At 41.1% G+C, this 19052-nt stretch overlaps 1 protein-coding gene across 1 annotated transcript; it reads left to right on the top strand.

The window, feature by feature from the left end:
• Nucleotides 1–4344: 4344 nt before the first annotated feature.
• On the top strand, nt 4345–18919 carry LOC101463657 (cerebellar degeneration-related protein 2-like). The gene is made up of 6 exons (XM_004557477.5): nt 4345–4758; nt 11591–11703; nt 13229–13377; nt 13464–13628; nt 13750–13957; nt 14833–18919. Exons 1-6 carry the CDS (start codon nt 4680–4682, stop codon nt 15598–15600), a joined length of 1482 nt encoding a protein of 493 aa, XP_004557534.1. The 5' UTR covers nt 4345–4679; the 3' UTR covers nt 15601–18919.
• Nucleotides 18920–19052: the final 133 nt, after the last annotated feature.

The following is a 19052-nucleotide window of genomic DNA, read 5'->3' as shown; positions in this document are numbered from 1 at the left end:
CAGGTGAAGCTGTGTTTCTGGTTTTTCCTTTGGAACAGGAGACTAATGTTGCCTTTCAGCTGTCTTTTGGTAAGGGGTCAGCTACACATTCCACTATGCTCTGAAGCTGCTAACTTTGCATGCTGAAATGCTTAAATTCCAACTGTTTGTTTATCTCTTTCACTGTTACTGTAAATAAGTTACAACAGCTTTAAATGCTGTATGATAAATGTGACACATCTAAATGTTTATTTTTTTATTTTTTTATTCAGTATCTCCCTCCTGGCTGTGAGTAACTCATTCAGTTAAAGGACTCTTTAATATAATCATCTCCTTTACAGATACTGTGGAAGATTGATTGTGGGGATGTCATTAATACTGATTTAAAAGGTTAGTGGCTTCGGGTCAGATAGCTCAGTGTGTAACAATAGGGTGATTTTCATTGACCCCTGTGTAGGATGTGGGGAGGTTTGTGAATAAAGGCCTCTGGCTGAATCAGTCTCCTTTCAGGCTTTGTTTTGGTCAAGCCAACCCGTTACAGCAAGTAATGTGATCGTATTTTAACCTTGTGACCCCGACGCTGTCAGACTCATAGTGTACTCAACACTCTTGCTTCATGAACTTTGGTGTCCTGTATAAGGAAAGAATAGGATTTCTGCACCACTTCACACTAAACAGTGTTGGAACAGCCTGTCTTAATGTAATCAGTGATTAAAGGCTAAACATTAACATTTGCATTTAGTTTTTAGGCTTGAGTGGTTCTGAGACCTGGCTGGCTCAGCGTTTGTGTCATTTAAACCGAGCCTTTTCTGCATCACTCCTAAACATTGTGCTGACATCATATGTTTAGTACACCAGGGATTCGCTCTTGTTTCCATTAAATCAAACATTCACTGACACAAGGTAGCTTGTTATCCTGTTCCTGGAATCTTTGGGTTTATTAGTTCAAAACTGGACATCACTGTCAGTACTGAACGTCATGCGGTGAAAGGAAACGCATGGATTGGACCGTACAGGTGAGGAAGGCTGGTAAAAATCACCGACTGTGGTCATACTTTTTTAGAATAACAATTTAAAGCACGCATGGAAAAATGCATTCATGCACAGATTTATTTATACGAACATCACTCTTGCCAGTCTAATTCAGAGAACTGCAGGGCGATGTTAAGAAGCACATAAAACCTAAAACTTGTCCTCAATTTCCAACAATTCACTGTTCGAATATAAAACTATCTTTGGTCATCTTGTTTTTTGTTTGCTGCAGTTATTAAACCTACATTTGGTAATGATTAGGCACTAGGTGTTTCTCTTTTTTTGTGCTGTGCTTTGTTCTGCAGGAGATAATTGGAGTGTAATTAGCTGAACGTGCTACCTGGGCTCATTAAAGCTCTCTTCCTCTTCTCGCTCCGTGTCTCCCAGACTCAGACTAGCTCAACAACAGCATGTGTTTTTGGTTTTATCCTGCATTCCTCATACTCTGCCACTCCTCAGTGCATGCTTTACACTGCTGACTGATACACACATATTCCTTTAGTTTATGTTTCGTGTAAATAAATGGTCTTTTTCTAAATTACCACCTCGTCTTGTCTTCGCCTTCTAGTTGGGCTGTGACATCAGGAACAGCATGTATTGAATGTTTCAAAAGAAAGGCAAACTAAAAACTTCCCTGTACTACTGCATATTTCCTCAGCTTTGTTTAGTCTGGGTTTTTTAGTATATAACTACTTGTATTAGTTTTTAGCATGCATAAGACCACACCAGTCATCAGTAGTGCTTCAGAGATTAATGCAATGCAGCTACTTGGGGACAAAAATAGGAAACCAATTGGTAAAAAGCTTTGAAGCCACTTCTATTTCAAATTCATTCAGTTAATTCTGACTGATCTAGTATTGTGGAACCAAGGTATGCATGTGTATGTTGTCAGTTTTAGTCTAAAACCAGCTTTTTCAGTTTAATAGTTTCTGTTTTTTTTATTTTTTTTTATCTCTTGGATTGCATTAACTCCAACTCCTTCCCCTTTTTCTGCTCAAACTTTTGTTATGACTTGCCTAAAGTTTTTTTGCAGTGTGTGTTAGTCGATCGATCATAACACACTAAACATTTTTTAAAGAGACTCGTGTAGAAGGCACAATAGGGCTGTGCTGCAGTTTTTAGTTGTGTGGTTTTGTGCCACACAATAGATTTTTGTGCATGTCTGGTAAAGGAAGAGAAGGCTTGTGGGTGAGAAGAAGTGTGAGATGAGTGAACATGTGAAAATGTTGTGCGACTGAATGGAAAAATAAATCATTTGGTGTGAGCAGCAGAGTTGTGATAGTCTTAATCACTTTATAAATCATGCAAAACCGGCCATGATGCCTTTTTTTGTTGTTCACCAACTGCTCAAAAAGCTTGTCCATTAACTCCATAGTCGGGCTGATAATACATATGTATGTATGGGGGTAAATAACACACTGCTTTCAGCACACAAAACATCTATTTGAATTGCAAAACTGGTTATTTTCCCTCTGTTTTCATCCAACACAAAGCTGCTCAGAATTCAGAGCAGAGGTCTGTTTTAAATCAAAACTGTTGTGTGTAGCCAGAGTTTGGCAGCTCTTCATAAATGTGTGCAATAAAGAGATTCAACTGTGGAGGATGATGACTCCTCTGTGAAGCCTTATGTTACACATTGTCATAGTGCAACAGTCACCAAAGGGGCTAGAGGTCAAATCTAACCCTCGTGTACCCAGAAAATGTCCCATTTTAGTCACCTCAACAACAGCTCGTATAGATAGCCCAAGTATTCGTGTATGCATGAGAACTGCTTGCCCAGCTGAGTTACTTAGTCACATTCCTCAGAGGACCCTCCAGCTCACAGCAGGCTGTCACAGTGTCAGAAAGCGTGAAAATGGCTCCTCTGACTGGAAGACCAGACCCAGTCTGGCGTCCATCTGTAGCTCCAGTGTCACGTCAGGGCTGTAGATGTCACTGTTATACAAATACACACGTGGGTGAGTTATGTCAGTGGATTTGAAGCGCTTGAGTGAATTGACGTCAATGAAAGCGCATGCTATACATTTGACATATCATCATTAAAAATGACCAACATGTAAATCCCAATCCTGTTTCATTAGTGTTACAGCTTTAATCAGTGAAAATGGACAAGCTCAAAGGTGCAGAGGAGTCCATATAGGTCTCTCTTACAAATGAAGGAATCTCTGTATGTCAGACCATGCATTCTTCATTTGTCTTTACAACCATTACACCTGGCCGGCAGGAGAGTCACTGTGGATACAAGAGAGTGAAGTCTCTTGGTGTGTTTGGGGCAATGTTGGTCTAGTTTTGGGGCTCCTCTTCCTGTTTCTCAGTCTCTAATGGCTAAGAAATAAATAATGTGCCATCCATTTTACCGGACATGATCATCAGGCTCTTATCACACCAAATGCAAAGTTGTCCCTCCCTTGAATGGTCCTCAGTAGGTCTTAGTTGGGTAGATTCAACCTCTAATAAACAACAGTGCATGACATGCTATTCCATTATTTATTTAACCAAAGCTGTGTGTGAAAAGGTGAGCACACCTCATGATTCAATAGCTTGAAAATCCATCTTTAGCAGTAATATAAAGGAATCGTTTTCTATATGACTTTTTCAGTCTCTGTCCTGATATACAAAACATTACAAAGTAAACGGTCTTGTGTTGCTGTTTCCCCCCCACAGGACTGTAAGAAAGATCCAGGATGTTGTTATGACAAGCATGAAACACCAGCTCGCCCTCTAGTGGTGCAGATAGCATGCAACATATATAGTGCAACACAGTGAGATGACTTAATGATATTGCCTGTGAGATGAGATGAGACACAAAATTCCTCACTTAAGTCAAAATTTCACAGTTTTACATTCTAGATGATACCCAGGCCTAACAAATAAAGAATTGAGTCCATTAGAATATCAAGACATAAGCAACAGACTTTTTTCTGTAAGTGTACACATTTATTTTTTACAATTTATTTTTATTCCATTTCATTTTACGGCCACAGCAATGCAGAAAAACCAAGACGTACTGCTGAAATAGCACTTTTTTTTTCATATATTAAGACATCTCAGGGATTAAATGTGTAGTTAAACTTCTTTACACAGAAATTGGGCTGTATGTGGCCCACAATGTAAAATTCCCTTCTCTAAAACGAACAAGTAGACCCAAATCACGTCAACAAATGCCTAGGTGTAGGGTAAACATTTTTCCTTTAATTTGTCACCCCGCAGTAGTTGCGCTTGCAGTTAATGAGCTTAAATTATGGACGGCATGTCTTGACCTGTCTTTTGACATCAATGTAGAGGGCGCACTTGAACAAAAGCTGGACGAGTGGAGATAATCGGGTGTTACGAGCGGTACGTGAAGGCGTCGTGAGCATGCTGGCGCTAACAGCGGCAAAGGAAGTGCCGTTATTCTCTGCCACGTCTGTAGGCTCCTGAAGCGGCGCAGCCTGCAGAGGCGGCAGGTCAGAGCACCGGGATGAGCCGGTGCGTGGTGGTGGTGGGGGGGATGAGAGGGGGGCAGTGGGAGTGACCGAGGAAACGCGGAGGAGAGGAAGGAAAGAGGAAACACGTCGAGGCACAACACAGCGCTGAAAAGAGCTCCGGCTTCTAGGAGCCACCGCTGTCTTCTGGAGGATCCTTTCCTGCAGGACGTCTATTGTCCGGACAGCGCCGCGGGGAAACCCATGCTAAGCTCAGGGAGAATGGAGGAATTCATAACCGAAGAGGAAGAGCCATGGTACGACCAGCAAGACCTGGAGCAGGGTAAGACAAGTCACCATCCTATCCTGCCTGCCCGCAGCATCCCTTGTTTCTGTCAGCTTCTGGCACCGGCCGCTCAGCCGGCCTCTTCGAACAAAGACTCTGTTGTCGTGAGATACGACAGAGAAGTCATTTGGAGCCGTTTGCTTGCTCTGCTTCAGCGCGATCAATAAAAACAGCGAAGGAGTTCCCAAGGAGCGCGCTTCTTTGACAACAATGCTTTGAAAGCATGCCAAGCAGGGCCTTTGCATGGCTGGAAGTAGTCAGCATCAATGTGATGCACCCGTGTCAGGGTCCACCATGAAAGTCCTAATCGAACTAAAGCGCATATTTTTAGGCACCGATGTTGCAATTCTGGGTCGATGTGTTTAAAATATTTTTCCACCTGTTTTGTATTGATTTATTAAATGTTTTGTGTGAGGGATCCCCATTCTAAAATATAGCTGAGCCATTTAATTTTTTAACCTCTGCATCACAATTATTTTTATTATATTTTGACATCAGGAATGTCCTCTATGTTGCGGTTATCAGTAGAGTTTGAGAGGAAATATCGATACAGTATAGTTAAAAACAAGGAAAACCAAATATCAATATTTTATTACAGAAATTCAAATACTTTGGGACATGCACCACCACCCTGAGGTAACCCAACACTAGAAACACTTAGCTTGAGAAAATTAGCTCCTAATTTGGAGCAAGTTAATAGATGGCGACTAAATGGCTGCAGAGAGCAGGACCCGTTTGATTGCAAGGTATTTGAAACCTTTCTGCAAACAGTTGCAGTCTGACTCGGACTGACTGCAATCGTTCTCAGTGAGGTTGTCAAAGGCTGATTTCTGTCTAATTAAAAATGCAGACAGATTGCCAACATGTTGCCATCAGTCTGCATGAGTCTTAGTCAATGAGTACAACTCAGCAGGCTGCCAGCTGGTTGTATTCTGTTATATTCCTCAAGAACAGGAAGGTTACTGAGCAGAAATGTAATAGTTAGATTGCTGTTCATGTAGATGGAAACAGCTATGTGATTTTTCAATGATTTACCACTGTTAATGGCTGTATTATCAGCTAGCATGCAATTGCTAACCATTAAACTACAAACTGATGCCAGACTGATAGCAGACTAACTGCATGTTATGGTGACATTCATGGCAGGTTTTTGTGACAGTGTTGAGATGGTTATCTGATGTGAGATAGCTTTATCTTACTGGATAAAAAAAATGTATTGACAAAGTTTAATTTTAAGGACAAAAAAATCGAAATATTTTCATATGGCGAATAAGGGGCTATGATAATATCATATCGTGGGATGTCTAGTGATGGCCAGCTCTAGTTACCAGTGACTAGTGATGATAAAATAAGATAAAAAAAAGAGATGAAAAAACATTTTTCTGTAAAATAAATAAAGGAAAAAAAAAAAAAAGAATTGCAGTTTGCCAACATTATTCTGATTGAACTAGCTTTTGTGAAGGAAAAATCTCAATAACCTTCCAGTTCAAAGCTTGCTAATTAACTCGTGTCTTTCCATTAACACCATAACCTCCGCCCAGTAACAACACAAGGGACTCGACTGTCAGTGTTGCTATATTTAAAGAACACCTAATGTCCTCATTTCCAGCTCTAAATTTTTATTTTATTCCTTGGTGAAGTCCCTGAAATTATTGTTGCTGTTTAGTTTGGCCAACTCTCTCCTGATTGGCTGCCCATTGTAAACATAAAGTCTGAACTGCTGGTGGGTGGAGCTGTGTGCCTCGGATGACCATATTAGGAATATCCTCTGTTACTGACATCATACAGTGCCAAGAGGAGAAAACACTGGTGCATTTAGCATCCAATCTGAAGCTTGTACATACACTGACTTTATTATTTGAAAAATTTGCCATGTTTAATATGAGGATTTCCTATTATAACACTGTATATATGACAAAAAATTAGTAAAGCCCGACGAGCTGAAGATACAATAAACATTTACTAAGCCTTTCAAATCGATTTCAGTGTTCATACAAATTGCAGCTGATGTTGTAGCAGATGGATCCTGTATCAGCTGGTCTACATCTGAATGACGGCAGCTTTTTATATTCCATTTCCAGGGAGCTTTTAAATGTCGGTGACTCAGGAAATTACATTTTGAATGAAGTCACACAGTCTATTTATTGATGAATGGAACATCTGCAGATATTCATGAGCCAGTTTGAAACCAGTCTGAACCTGATCATTCAGGGACTTGTATAATTATGTTTTTAGGACTTATCCACAGCTGTGAGTCTTCACATTCTCTGTACCACTTAGCTCATTTCCTGTCGTGTATAATCTCTCAATCACCTGCTCCCTGCTCATCTAATTATAATGCTAAGCTACATTTCCCCTGCCTAAGGCTAAATGGTGCTGATGCTGTGATTTTACCTGACTAGAAACACCAATGGACGCACAAACAAACACACTTACCATCATGATGTCATCGATTGATAAGCTAACTTGTTTCCTGTGCACCAAGTGTCACACATTAAGGAAACCGAGGGTTAAAACGGGTCTTTAATTGGCTTTATTTTGGGAGATGGTGAGGAAGAAGAGAGTGAAATTAGAAGAAAGACGAGGCAAATCAGAGCGACAGTGTGAGAGCGGAAAGTCAAAATGGCTGGAGCCAGTGAAACGAGCTGTGTCTCAGAGAGATCTGAGTTTGATGGAGCAGAGAGGATGTCAGTCCTCTCTGAACAGTGCTGGGCTACAAAGTGCTGACTGCCCCATTTCTAGGTGCATCGAGTCCTTTGGATAGGCACACCACTCTCATCGTATTACCTTGTTGTCATGCAGGAATCACTGTAAGTTGATGTTCTTTGGGATGATTTTCCCCACAGAAGTGTTGGCTAAAATGTGGATAAATGAGGATTTCTTTCTGCACCAGAGACCTGCCCAGAGTGTACCCCGCTCCTTACCTGGTAGCTGGGTGGGAGAGTGGGTGGATGAAATTAGGATATTTTTCTTTTTAGTAGTTTTTAATAAGAATTGCTAAAAGAGTTTAAAACTGTGTAATAGTAGTCTTTGCCTGTTTTTGCCATTACCGTCTTTGACCAAGGATCACTGTCAGTTCATATGGTAACCTTCTCAGCCACAATGTAGGCCTGCCTTCAAGCCAACCCTGCTTTATCACATTTGTTTACTTTTTTAGCTGAGCTGCAAAAAAGCTTCCTCATCCTTTTAGGGTTTCTCACATGAGCTCACACGCAGATTGCTCAAGAGCTATACTGACCATGATACAGTCATATCATGGAAAAAAATGTATATTTTCAGACTGTTTGGCAGTCGTTCCTGGAGGTTGCTGGCTTGTGTGTGCATGTTTAGACGTCTTTTTCAGGACAGAACATTGCTGTGCTACTATACTTGTGAGGACCAACAGTCCCAAAATGCCTGTTCCCATGATTTTGAAGTCATTTTTGAGCCTAAAAATGTTGTTTTAGTGTCAGGTTTCTTATTAGGTTATGGTTAGGTTTAGGCTGAGGGTTAGGGATTCATTTTTGATGGTTAGGGTAAGTGGCTAAGGAAAGCATTATCTCAGCTAGATGTCCTCACTAAGATATGAAAATGAGTGTGTATGTGTCTATATTGGCGGTGAAGCTAAGAGAAGTGGCTGAACCTGTTTTCATCTTATAATCCGATGTTTATGAGAGGTGCATATTTTAAAATATGATAGTTGCATCATGGGGCTGTATTTGAGCGAGTGGTGTTGGGGATGAAAATCAATGGCATTGTGAAAAAGTACAGTCAGCTTTTGAACCACTATAAAATGGCATCATTTCTCAGCATGACAAAAACTCTAGTAAAAGCATACTTGGATGGAAAAAACACACCTGAGTCTTGCCTGGACCTCAGCATTACTGAAGCGTTGTGGGATTATCTTGACAGAGATTTAATTTCCCCAACTCTTTATCCAACTGGAGAAATAAACATGATTCATATTTAAGTGACTTTCATAATGAGCAGTATATACTGGTTGAATAGATTAAATAGAGAAAAGAACAAAAAGTGCTATATGAGTGAAAAGAACAAAAAAAATGAAGGGTAACATTAAGTGAAAACAAACTGAAAGTCTGAGTGTGTGTTTGGATGTGGCAGGTGTTAAACTAGGCCTGTAACTGTACAAACTACTCATGATGTCACGTCTCAGCTTTCGACTCTTAAAGGAGGAGAAAGCAGGAAGGATGCAGACGTGTAATTGGGATGCTTCTTTGTTGCTTCTTTGTTTGGGTTTATTGTGTGTTAGCCTGAGCCTCTCCTGGCCGATGACCAAGAAACTAATAAGTGGCTCTACCAGCTGAGACTGGGGGGCTGTTTGCTTGCATACATTTGATGAGAGAGCTCTCTAAGCACTCCTGTTACATCATAACTGTTTACATCACTCAGGAGTAGAGAGCAATATCCCAGGATGTTTTTATAAATTGCTACTTTGCCATGTAGTATGCATCATTGCAGTCAGTATTACAGCCCGGATAAGCACTATGGTGTAGTTCTTCTGTCTGGTGAATGTTTCTAGTGCATTTTCTGTTACAAATTTAGTCTGAAACACTAGAAAAGAGGAACCAGAAGTCTTATTTTCCGCATTCCAGTGAGTCTTGTGGGTGATACACACCTAACCAAAAATCAGCCTGTGGAAGACATCACTACGTGCTGTACTGAATGCATGGATTCGACTGCAGATGCATTCACACACTCTTAAAAATAAACTTTTATTTTTCTCTGAAGTACTGACACTCTGGCAGCTGGCTGCATGGGTTGTCTGGATAGCTTCTTCATGCATGATGTAATTGTGTCGGTGTTCCGGTCTCAGTGATGTCACCTGTGGGTCAATGTCAGGTCTGTCTGGAGCAAACAGTTGTCTATGACAGCTATTAACTTGCAAAGTTGTTGTCTTGTGCAGTGAGTTTCATCGATTGGCCCTCTTCCCCACTTCTACTCTTCCTTTGTTTTCCTCCTCATCTTTTTCTCTCCTCCCCCTCTTCCTCTGTTGTTGTGTTGATACTGAGGCTTTAGGCTGTGTAGCGCTAACTCTCCCTCCATCAGCCAAATCCCCTTCGACATCTTGTAGACACAAAGACTTTTGGGTTGTCTGGTTTTATTTGGGCTGTATTTCACATCATCAAGACAACTTCTGAAAAATGCAGGTTCGTTTTCTTTATATTTATAAGAGAAGCGCTAATTAGGGTAACATTGTGCTAATTTTTATAGCAGTTTCATGGTGATGGAGAGAGACAGAATATAAACCACAAATCAGGAAATAACACTTTGCATGAAAAGTATAAATTTATTTGCATGTCATTGAAATAAGTTTGGTTCCCTATAAACCAGCAGAAATCTGGCTCCCACAGACTGGCTTTGTGCCCACGTGGCACACAGATTACAGTCAGTCACCTTCAGCCCAACCAAAACCAAAATCAAACTCTTTGGCATCAACTCAACACACAGTGTTTGCACGGAGGTGGAAACATTATGCTTTGCGGCTGTTTTCCTGTTAAGGGTACAGGACAACTTCGCTACATTGACGACGGTAGAGGCCATGTATTATAGATACTGGTTGAGAAACTGCTTCCCTCAACTAGAACAATGCAGAACGGTCTTGGGTGGATCTTTATACCCCCACAGCAACACAGGAGTAGCTAAAGAGCCTAGCCAGTTTCCAGACTTTCATTCTATCAAAAATAAAATCTTTAGGTTTCTTTACCAGTTAGTAAGTCGTGTTTTGCTTTCATTTCAATGACATGCAAATCAATTTATGACTTTTATGTCATGTGTTTTGTTTTTTTCTGGATTTGTGGTTCATATTCTCTCTCCCTTAAAATGAAACCACAAACTACTAAACTTTAAATACAATTTAGACTGGTTGTCGACAGTATCCAGATGGAAAGATGTAATAATGTAATGTAGAATTACTGAAAATAAAAAAGCTCAAACTCAAATCAATACATTTAGAAAGTGTGTAAGAAGTAGATGATCATAAAGTATTTTGCACCAGTCATACAAATATGATGAGTATATATCAGATCTAATGGGGGAACAGCTCTGTGTACTCCTGCTTATGTGCTTGCAACTATAGGAAAATGTTGCAGTGATGCAGGTTATCAGTTGCCTGGATGTATTATGGCCTGGCATTGATCCATTTGCTAACTATTCATTACTTAAGCCAGAGGCTGGACTGCATGACAGATGACTTTGTTGGCTGTTTAGTCCTTCACTTTCTGAGAGGCTGCAAGCCACATTTTGCTGACTCAGAGCCAGTAATGTAGGCCATCAGTACTGCTGAGTCAGCGCACGGTTTAAGTGGATGCTGCTCATCTTAATTTGGAGTATTTTAGCAGCCGGGACGTATAAATAAAACACTAAAATGTGCTAAAATCAGAGTAAATGGTCTCTCTAAGAAAAAGACAGCATCCCAGCAAGTGAAATCTCTATTCTCCTCTTAATCTCAGATGTGTCACTCCAAATAATCTGGGTTCCAATCTGTGACCTTCGTATTCAGTCAGTGGAGAGTAGGAGGCTTGGAGGGAGACGTGCTGCAGGGAGGAGCGCTGCCTCGCTGTCTTCCCTCTATAATTGAATTGGTCCAGGGCAGACTAAGGCGATGTGATGGATCATTGTAGTTATAACCTTGCTTAAAATAGAGCTGTGTGCGGCGTTAAATGTGGCAGAAGTCATCTAAATTGTGCAGCTGCATTATGTCTTCTTCTGTGAGATACCCCCCACCCCACTGTCACTGTTCATTTCACACCTCTCCCTTCCTGTTCTCTGCTTTCACTCATTCAATCTGCCTCCTTCTCTTTAAAAATGTTTCATCTGCTTCTTTGTCTAGATCTCCACTTGGCAGCAGAGCTGGGAAAGACTCTGTTGGAGAGGAACAAAGAGCTGGAGGACTCTCTGCAGCAAATGTACATCACCAATGAGGAGCAAGTGCAAGAGATCGAGGTGTGGACCACAGAGCAATGCAAATATTACATTAATTAATATCACAGGACTGCCAGCTCAAGGACACTTAGTAACAGCAGTGAACAGAATTGTTACAGGAAGTGCAATTGCAAGTGAATTCTTCTGCAATACAAAAAATGTGTTATGGAGTCCCACAGGGCTCTGTACTCAGCAATAGTATTAGGTGACAATGCAGATGACACCCAGCTTTTTTCCTTATGCCACATGAGTCTGCTTAAAGACATTAACGTGCAGATAGCCTGTTGGTTTCTACTCGTGTCCGAAGGGGACACGGTGTCTTGCCAGATACCTTACTCTGGATGGCATTACCTCGGCGTCCAGTACTACTGGGTTGAACTATTTTTGTCCTTTAATTGTACATAAAAAGTATTTTTTTTTTTTAAGACAGTCGTTTTTCATATAAACAGTTATCTACATTAGGAACTTCCTGTCTCAGAGTGATGCTAAAAAACAACTTTGTGCATTTGGTACACATTGGCTAGACTATTGTAATTTCTCATTATCAGAATGTCCTAATGGATCCATTAAAAGGCTTCATTTCCAAACACAAGAGAGATCATGTTTCTCCTTCTGCATTTTCCGCAGCCTTCCGCTGTTACATTCCTCTGTGTCGAACCACCAGACAGTATGTTTGGCAGGAGGCCTTCTCTCTGTTTTGAAGGTTAATCTTAAACAGGGCTTATTTTCTTCATTTCTGTGCACATATTCCTGTTCCTAGACTCTAGTAAAGTAGCTCTGCATGGCTAATAACAGAATCTAATCTAATTAAATTACCTTATACTGGACCTTGATGCAAATCCTTGGTTCGGAGTTTGTAACAAACTTTCGTTTTGGTTTTCTTCGAGCCAGCTTGTTATTTATTTGCTGCTCCTTGTACAGAGAGTATTTGAACAGCAGGTGGGTGGAGCCTTTGTGCTCACACTTCTCAGTGACAAAGAGCCAAAAGTATTTAAAACCCAGCCTTAAATGGAGCATTTTAGAACAGAATGACGTTTGAGCTTATGGTGAACAGGGCACCCATAATTTCTGTGTGCATGTACAATGAAAATAACGGGCTATTCTATTATTCTATTATTCTATTATTCTATCAATGGAGCTGGATGAGGTGACCTGTGAACTGTCCCTTTGTTACACTGCTGTAGACTATTTTCTTCTGTGTAACACAATGCTTTAGCACAATTCTTGAATTAAATTAAATTGGGTGGAAACACCCAACGTGCTTATTTATGCGCTTATCTTTAGTAAGGAATTTTCTGCTAACTGGTGAAGTCCATCTGCTGAATGATATCATGCAGTATGGTGTGAAGCTGTACAGCAGGTGTTTAGTGGCTCAGGAGTTAGGTTGCAGTGATAAATCCTACATATGTGCTGTAAAAGTAAATGAAAGCCAAATTTAAGTGACCGTTAAAAGCTTCTAGCTTCAGAGATCCAAGAGATTGTTGGAACTTTACCTGAAGTTGTGCATTTTTATTTGCGCTAAATATGTGTATGCGTTTGTTTCCAGTACTTGTCAAAGCAGCTGGAGGTTCTTCGGGACATGAACGAGCAGCATGCCAAAGTGTACGAGCAGCTGGACGGGACTGCCAGAGAGCTGGAACGCACCAACCACACGCTGGTGATGGACAGCAAGTCCTCGCAGCAAAAGATCGAGAGGTGAACGGGACTGGGAGCTTTCCTTTTTCCATGTTTTTGGTCTTCTTTCATTCATTTATAAATCTTTGCCCTCTCTTATGCACCAGGTTAACGGGGACTATTGAGACTTTGCAGAACCAGGTGGAGTCTCTGTCAGGGCAGGTGGAGCAACTTCGCTCCATGGAGCAACTGCGGGTCAGGAGGGAGAAGAGAGAGCGACGCAAGACCATCCACTCATTCCCTTGCCTGAGGGAGCTTTGCACAGCACCCAGGTACCTGTTTTGTCTTCCATAGAATGAGAAAGAAGAGGAAAGTAGTTATAGAAAGTCACACTTAAACACTGCATGCCAGCATCAAACTGCTAAATATTTGTCTCATCTGTTATTTTGTCAGGTATGAGGATGAGTTTGTAGTGGGCAGGGCTGAAAGTTTTACTATGGAAGCCAAGCGTCAGCCATTTGAAGAAGAGAACCAGCACCTGAGGGAAGCGGTGTCGGCTCTGAGAGCTGCTGTCCGGGCCGAGAGGAGTCGCAGGGAAGGGGTGGAGAGGGAGTGCAACCTCCTGATATCGGAGTTCTCCCGGCTGCAGACACGGGTGCAGGTGGGGTGCAAAAATAATGCACTAAGCATGTTTGGCTCTTAAGATACAGGAAAACATACAAGCAGAAAAGATATCGGCAAGTTGTTTTTTGTTTTTGTTTTTTTTCCACCAAAGTGAAACTAACTGCTAGCAGGGACAGTGCTAATTTGTCAGAGTCCATTTGATTTCATTGGTTATGACATTTAATTATGTCTTCAATGCTGATCACCCCTAATGAAAACTACTGACTAATGGAGTGTCGTTTTGAATTATGGCCTTAATCATAATCATATTGTTCTATTCAAATGTGGTCAAAAGTGTGACCATGTGAACAGCGAGGCTTGGTGAGCTAGCTGTATATGTTGTTGAGGTACGTCACAGATGCTGATACCACATAATTGGTGCTCATAAATAGAGTATTAATAAGATGCCACTCAGCTTTTTTTTTTTTTTTTTTTTTTTAAAATAACCAAGTGGTGAGCATGTTTATTTTTCCTGCAAGAAAGGTTTTTTGTTTTTTTTTTTTAAAGTAGAAGTCCATGTGTACATGCTCGCTTGAGCGGCCTCAAGTGGCCATTAGCAAAACTGCAGGTTTCTGCACTTCAGCACACTGGCTTCTTTTTTTCCAGCCACTTCAGCCTAAAGTTTCTGCATCTGTCAGACTAAATAGTCATTGATTATGGAAAGGGGTAAAATGTTCTTTAAATCTGATCTGTGTGCAGTTTAATAAACTACCTTGTAACTTGATCAACTGATCCAAAAATGATGATTTGTTGATTATAAATTAAAGACAATTAAGTGGAGGAGAATTTTCCTATGATGTGCTATTTATGTCTTTATATCGAGTGTGGGTAATGAATTTTATTTGAAATAAAACTAACTGGTTGTGCTCACAGGATGCTGAGAGATGCCAGGCGAGAGTGCGGGAGCTGGAGGTGGAGCTGCAGGAGCTGCAGCAGCTGCGCCGAGCTCGAACTTTCCTCCTGAGCAGTGAGGATGATGGTGTGGCTCTTACCCAGACTGTCCTCAGTATCACCCCGGAGACCGACACCTTTTTGGAAGTGGAGGTCGGGGAGACGGGAGGAGGCGTCAGGGAGGAGACAGCAGGTGGAGGAGGTGTTGGAGGTGAGGCGTTACCTGATTCCAGTCCTGTGAGGAAAAGCTGCAGCGACACGGCGCTCAATGCCATCGTGGCCCGGGATGCGTCCGGCAGAAGGAGAGGCAGCTACGCTCTGCACGCCAATAGCGTGAGGAAAAGAGGGATGTCCATCCTAAGAGAGGTGGATGAGCAGTACCACGCCCTGCTGGAGAAGTACGAGGAGCTGTTGGGGAAGTGTCGACGACACGAAGAGAGCCTGTGTCACGCCGGCGTCCAGACTTCCCGGCCCGTCTCCAGGGACCCGTCTATGAAAGACTGTGCCATGGGCCCCATCGTGGCACCTCCCCCTACTCCCACCCAATCGCCGTCCACCCCTGAAGCCATCGAGAGCATCAGCAAACAGGTGGAGGCGGTGGATAAGCGGCTGGGGCAGAACACTCCAGAGTACAAAGCCCTTTTTAAGGAGATCTTCTCTCGTATCCAGAAGACTAAGATGGACATCAAAGCTACCAAAGCTGCGAAAACTAGCAAACCTGGTAAATCTGGTAAATCTAGTAAACACTAAATTTACACCGACTGGCTCTAGAGACGGTGGCATCATTGCTTGTTCAGTGTTAGGTTGCGAAGGTGCCCGGTGCGAACATTCTTATAGAGGGTGCTACTTTTAAAACCACTAAATTGAATTATGGTTCAGGTTGACTGAGGTCACGTCAGACTCTTGTGATCGAGAGCTGAAACCTTCTGATTTGCATGCGATCAATCTGTAAAAGTTGGAGAACTTAAGCATAAAAACATAAACAATTTAATTTCAGCCTGGTCCAAAGTCTGTTCTGGCTTCACTGCCTTACTAACTATACTTAAAACACTATTACACAGCTTGTGGGCCTGACCAGTACACCAAAAGCTAAAGTTTCACAAAAACTAATAAAACTGCATATCTGAGAGAAACACGAGTACAAATCAATGTCTGTCATGTGTTGCTTTTAACATAGAGAACTAAACTAGCATTTCTGTGATTATAATAAGACAAAGATTGATTCCTCACCTCACAAGCCGAGGATGTCAAGGGTGACCTGGAGGTGCTACTTTGACTAATATCACTAGTCGCATTAACTCTAGTGAAGCATTTTTGTCTGGACGAGATTCCTCCTTCCTGTGTGTGACCTTACTTTGGCTTAGTGAAAGTTTACGGGGCTTCGCCTTCAATAGTTTGAGATTTTGGGAAAGTGATGAAAAGATCCATACCAGTGCTGTGTTTGTATGTTATTAAGCCACCGCTCATTTAACATAAACACTAACCCGACTCTTGTCATAACAAGTTGTGGGTTTTGGGGAGCAAAAGTGTTGTGAATGAATATAATACAGAGATTACTGACTGATACTGGATTATTGTTGCTAATACTAGGTAGTAAAATGATTATCTTTATACCTGGTTATATTCTTTATCTTTCAGTCTTCTACATTACTGAGTGCACTCAAAACCTATAGCTGGCCAGTTGCCTTGCTAGCAGGTCAAAAGCGGAGATGAGCACTAGTGAAATGACAGTTACGTTGAAAGTGTTTGAAACGTTGGGGTCACTTTTTGTTTTTTTTTTTAAATTAATTATCAAGCAATACATTTCACACTGGCTTTTGTCCAGCTGACACTAACATAGCTGGTAGCTGCCAAAATCCATTTATATAAGATAAGATTAAGTAACCATTTGGACAACATTGCATATATCCACAGTTTGTATGGCATAGATCAGCATATATATAACTAGTACTTGTTTAAGATTTTATTTGAACGTAACACGGTGCAGGTACTGCAGACAGGGTTTCTAGTATGTGATAAAACATTAAAACAAAAAGGGCCAGAAGGGTCCAAAATTGAGGCTGCAAAAGCAAGTCAGTCCCCCTAAACTGATGGAAAAATGCCCACCTCTGGAGGAAATGCACGTTTACAATTTGGTACTAAAACCCATTTTGGTCTGCTCTTCGGCCACAGTGGATCATCTGCCTCGATCTCTCACCCTGTCCCTAGCACCCTCTTCTGTCACACTAACCATCTGCATGTCCTCCGTCACTGCGTCCATGAATATTCTCTGTGCTCTTCCTCCTTTCCAACCTGGCAGCTCCATCTTCAGCATCCTTTGTCCACTATTACGCCTTTCTGTCTGTACAAACCTTATCAGCCTTACCTCACTTAAAACCTGAGCTTTTCCTCTAATTCACTCCCTTCTGATCCTGTCCCCTCCTGGTCACCCAAATAAAAGCTCAGTATCTTCAACTGTGCTACCTCCAGCTCCACTGCCTGTCTTTTTGTTATCAGCTTTCACTGTTACTGTTATCTTCCTGTCACAAATCTACTCACTCCACCTTCCCTGCACTCTCTTCTTCTCCTCTCTTGTGCACTCTGTTGCTTTGGATGATTTAAACTCCTCTACGTTCAAAACTCCTTGCATCTTCACCGATTCACCTGTCTCCCTTTCATAAAAAATAGCATGACTTGCTGTTGATTAATTCTACTAACAGCTTGTGCACCTCCTTTGTTGATTGAAGTGCTAGTATTATTAATACTATATATCTAACAAGACAGCAACAGCCAAAATGCTAAAGTCGAGGTTCATAAGGAATATCTGTTCCCAACCAGCTGTTTGCAACAGTGCTTAAAAAGTACGTGCAGGAAAATGAAAGACCTGGCAACCCTGGCTGCAGGCAGTACTGAGAGCTTCTTCAGAGCCCATCGCTACCATTTCCAAATTACCCCAGTAATATTTTTCTACCCATGTTCTGTTTAAAGTTTGCATATTGGCACAAATCTGACAACAAAAATGCTAATACCGACTGATCTGTGATAGGCCCAGTAAATACTACAAAGCTTCTGACTTAGAGATGAGTTGCAAAAGGAGAATCTCTGCAGATAGCTGTTTTCACTGTTTCCTGGGCATTATGAGCTTTCATACAGAATACAGTAAATATAAAGCATGAGGATTTCTGGTTGCTGGGGTGACAACTGAATGAAGACGGCATGAAGGTTTGTGAGGAAGTAGATTTTATATAGTTAGTCATTCACACTTAATAGCTGATGTGTAACCGGTATAAGGCTTCAAACCAGGGCTTTTTCTAACACCTAGCAGTCTTACCAAACTATAAAGCTAACCTGCAACATATTGCACCTTTTTCACAATATACAATAACTATGCCTTTTTTCTTGGTAACCTCCTATATGTAAACCTTTGTTATAATGAATGTTATTACGGTTATATATTTTATACACAGCTCTTCAGCGTCGTGGAGGACAAATGGACACAGCTAACACCGGAGGGATCGTAAACTAGTGTTTGAGGCTCATGTGTGTTTTTAGGAAGAGAAAAAACCCCACTGTGGATAATGGATTTTGTGTGCAACCCAGAAAACAGTTAGTGAACAAACTGTGGTGCGTTTGAGGTCGGCGCTCGTGTCATTTCGAATGATCCAAGCGCAATGAGAGAACACGTGTTAGCAATGCCAAACCAGAGCCTGTTATTATTCTACCAGGTTCATGGGGTTTCTGTACTGTAATGACTTACCTATTGCACTTAAAATGTCTGACGCCTCATCTTTTCATATTTAGGATGGGTAACATTCAAACTGTACCTGTATTTTGATTTTTTTTTTGTGTGAATTTTTAATTTTTTCTTTTTTCTTTCTTTTTTTTAATTTTTAGTGCCGATATGTGAATGTTGATAACATGCTGTCAGAATAAATTTATTTAATTTGCTTTACTTTTATTATCCAGTTGAAACTTGTGCATTATTACTTCATAAGACATTTGCATTAATGTTTAGTCTAATCTGGTATTAGTTCCTATTATTACTGAACTAAGACTTACTTTACCCTGTTAATAAAGCATTTATATAATGCATTCAGTCTCTTTGTATTTGTTGTATAATTAAACTGAGTAAGTAACACTTCCTGACTCTAGAAATAGTTTATGCATGTGCGGATCAGACCCTAAGGTCTCCTCTCACACAAACCTCTCTCCCTGACCCGGTG

The sequence above is a fragment of the Maylandia zebra genome, linkage group LG8, assembly GCF_041146795.1.
Source record: "Maylandia zebra isolate NMK-2024a linkage group LG8, Mzebra_GT3a, whole genome shotgun sequence".
In the NCBI taxonomy this organism is placed as follows: Eukaryota; Metazoa; Chordata; class Actinopteri; order Cichliformes; family Cichlidae; genus Maylandia; species Maylandia zebra.
The sequence above is the reverse complement of the archived record's forward strand: the minus strand, read 5'-3'. Positions and strand labels throughout refer to the sequence as shown.

Bases quoted from the DNA above. Each gene is read 5' to 3' on its own strand.
- LOC101463657 (XM_004557477.5), top strand. From the start codon at position 4,680: ATGCTAAGCTCAGGGAGAATGGAGGAATTCATAACCGAAGAGGAAGAG. The intron at 11,704-13,228 runs GTGTGGACCACA...GTTTGTTTCCAG, and splicing joins AGCAAGTGCAAGAGATCGAG to TACTTGTCAAAGCAGCTGGA. The intron at 13,378-13,463 runs GTGAACGGGACT...CTTATGCACCAG, and splicing joins TCGCAGCAAAAGATCGAGAG to GTTAACGGGGACTATTGAGA.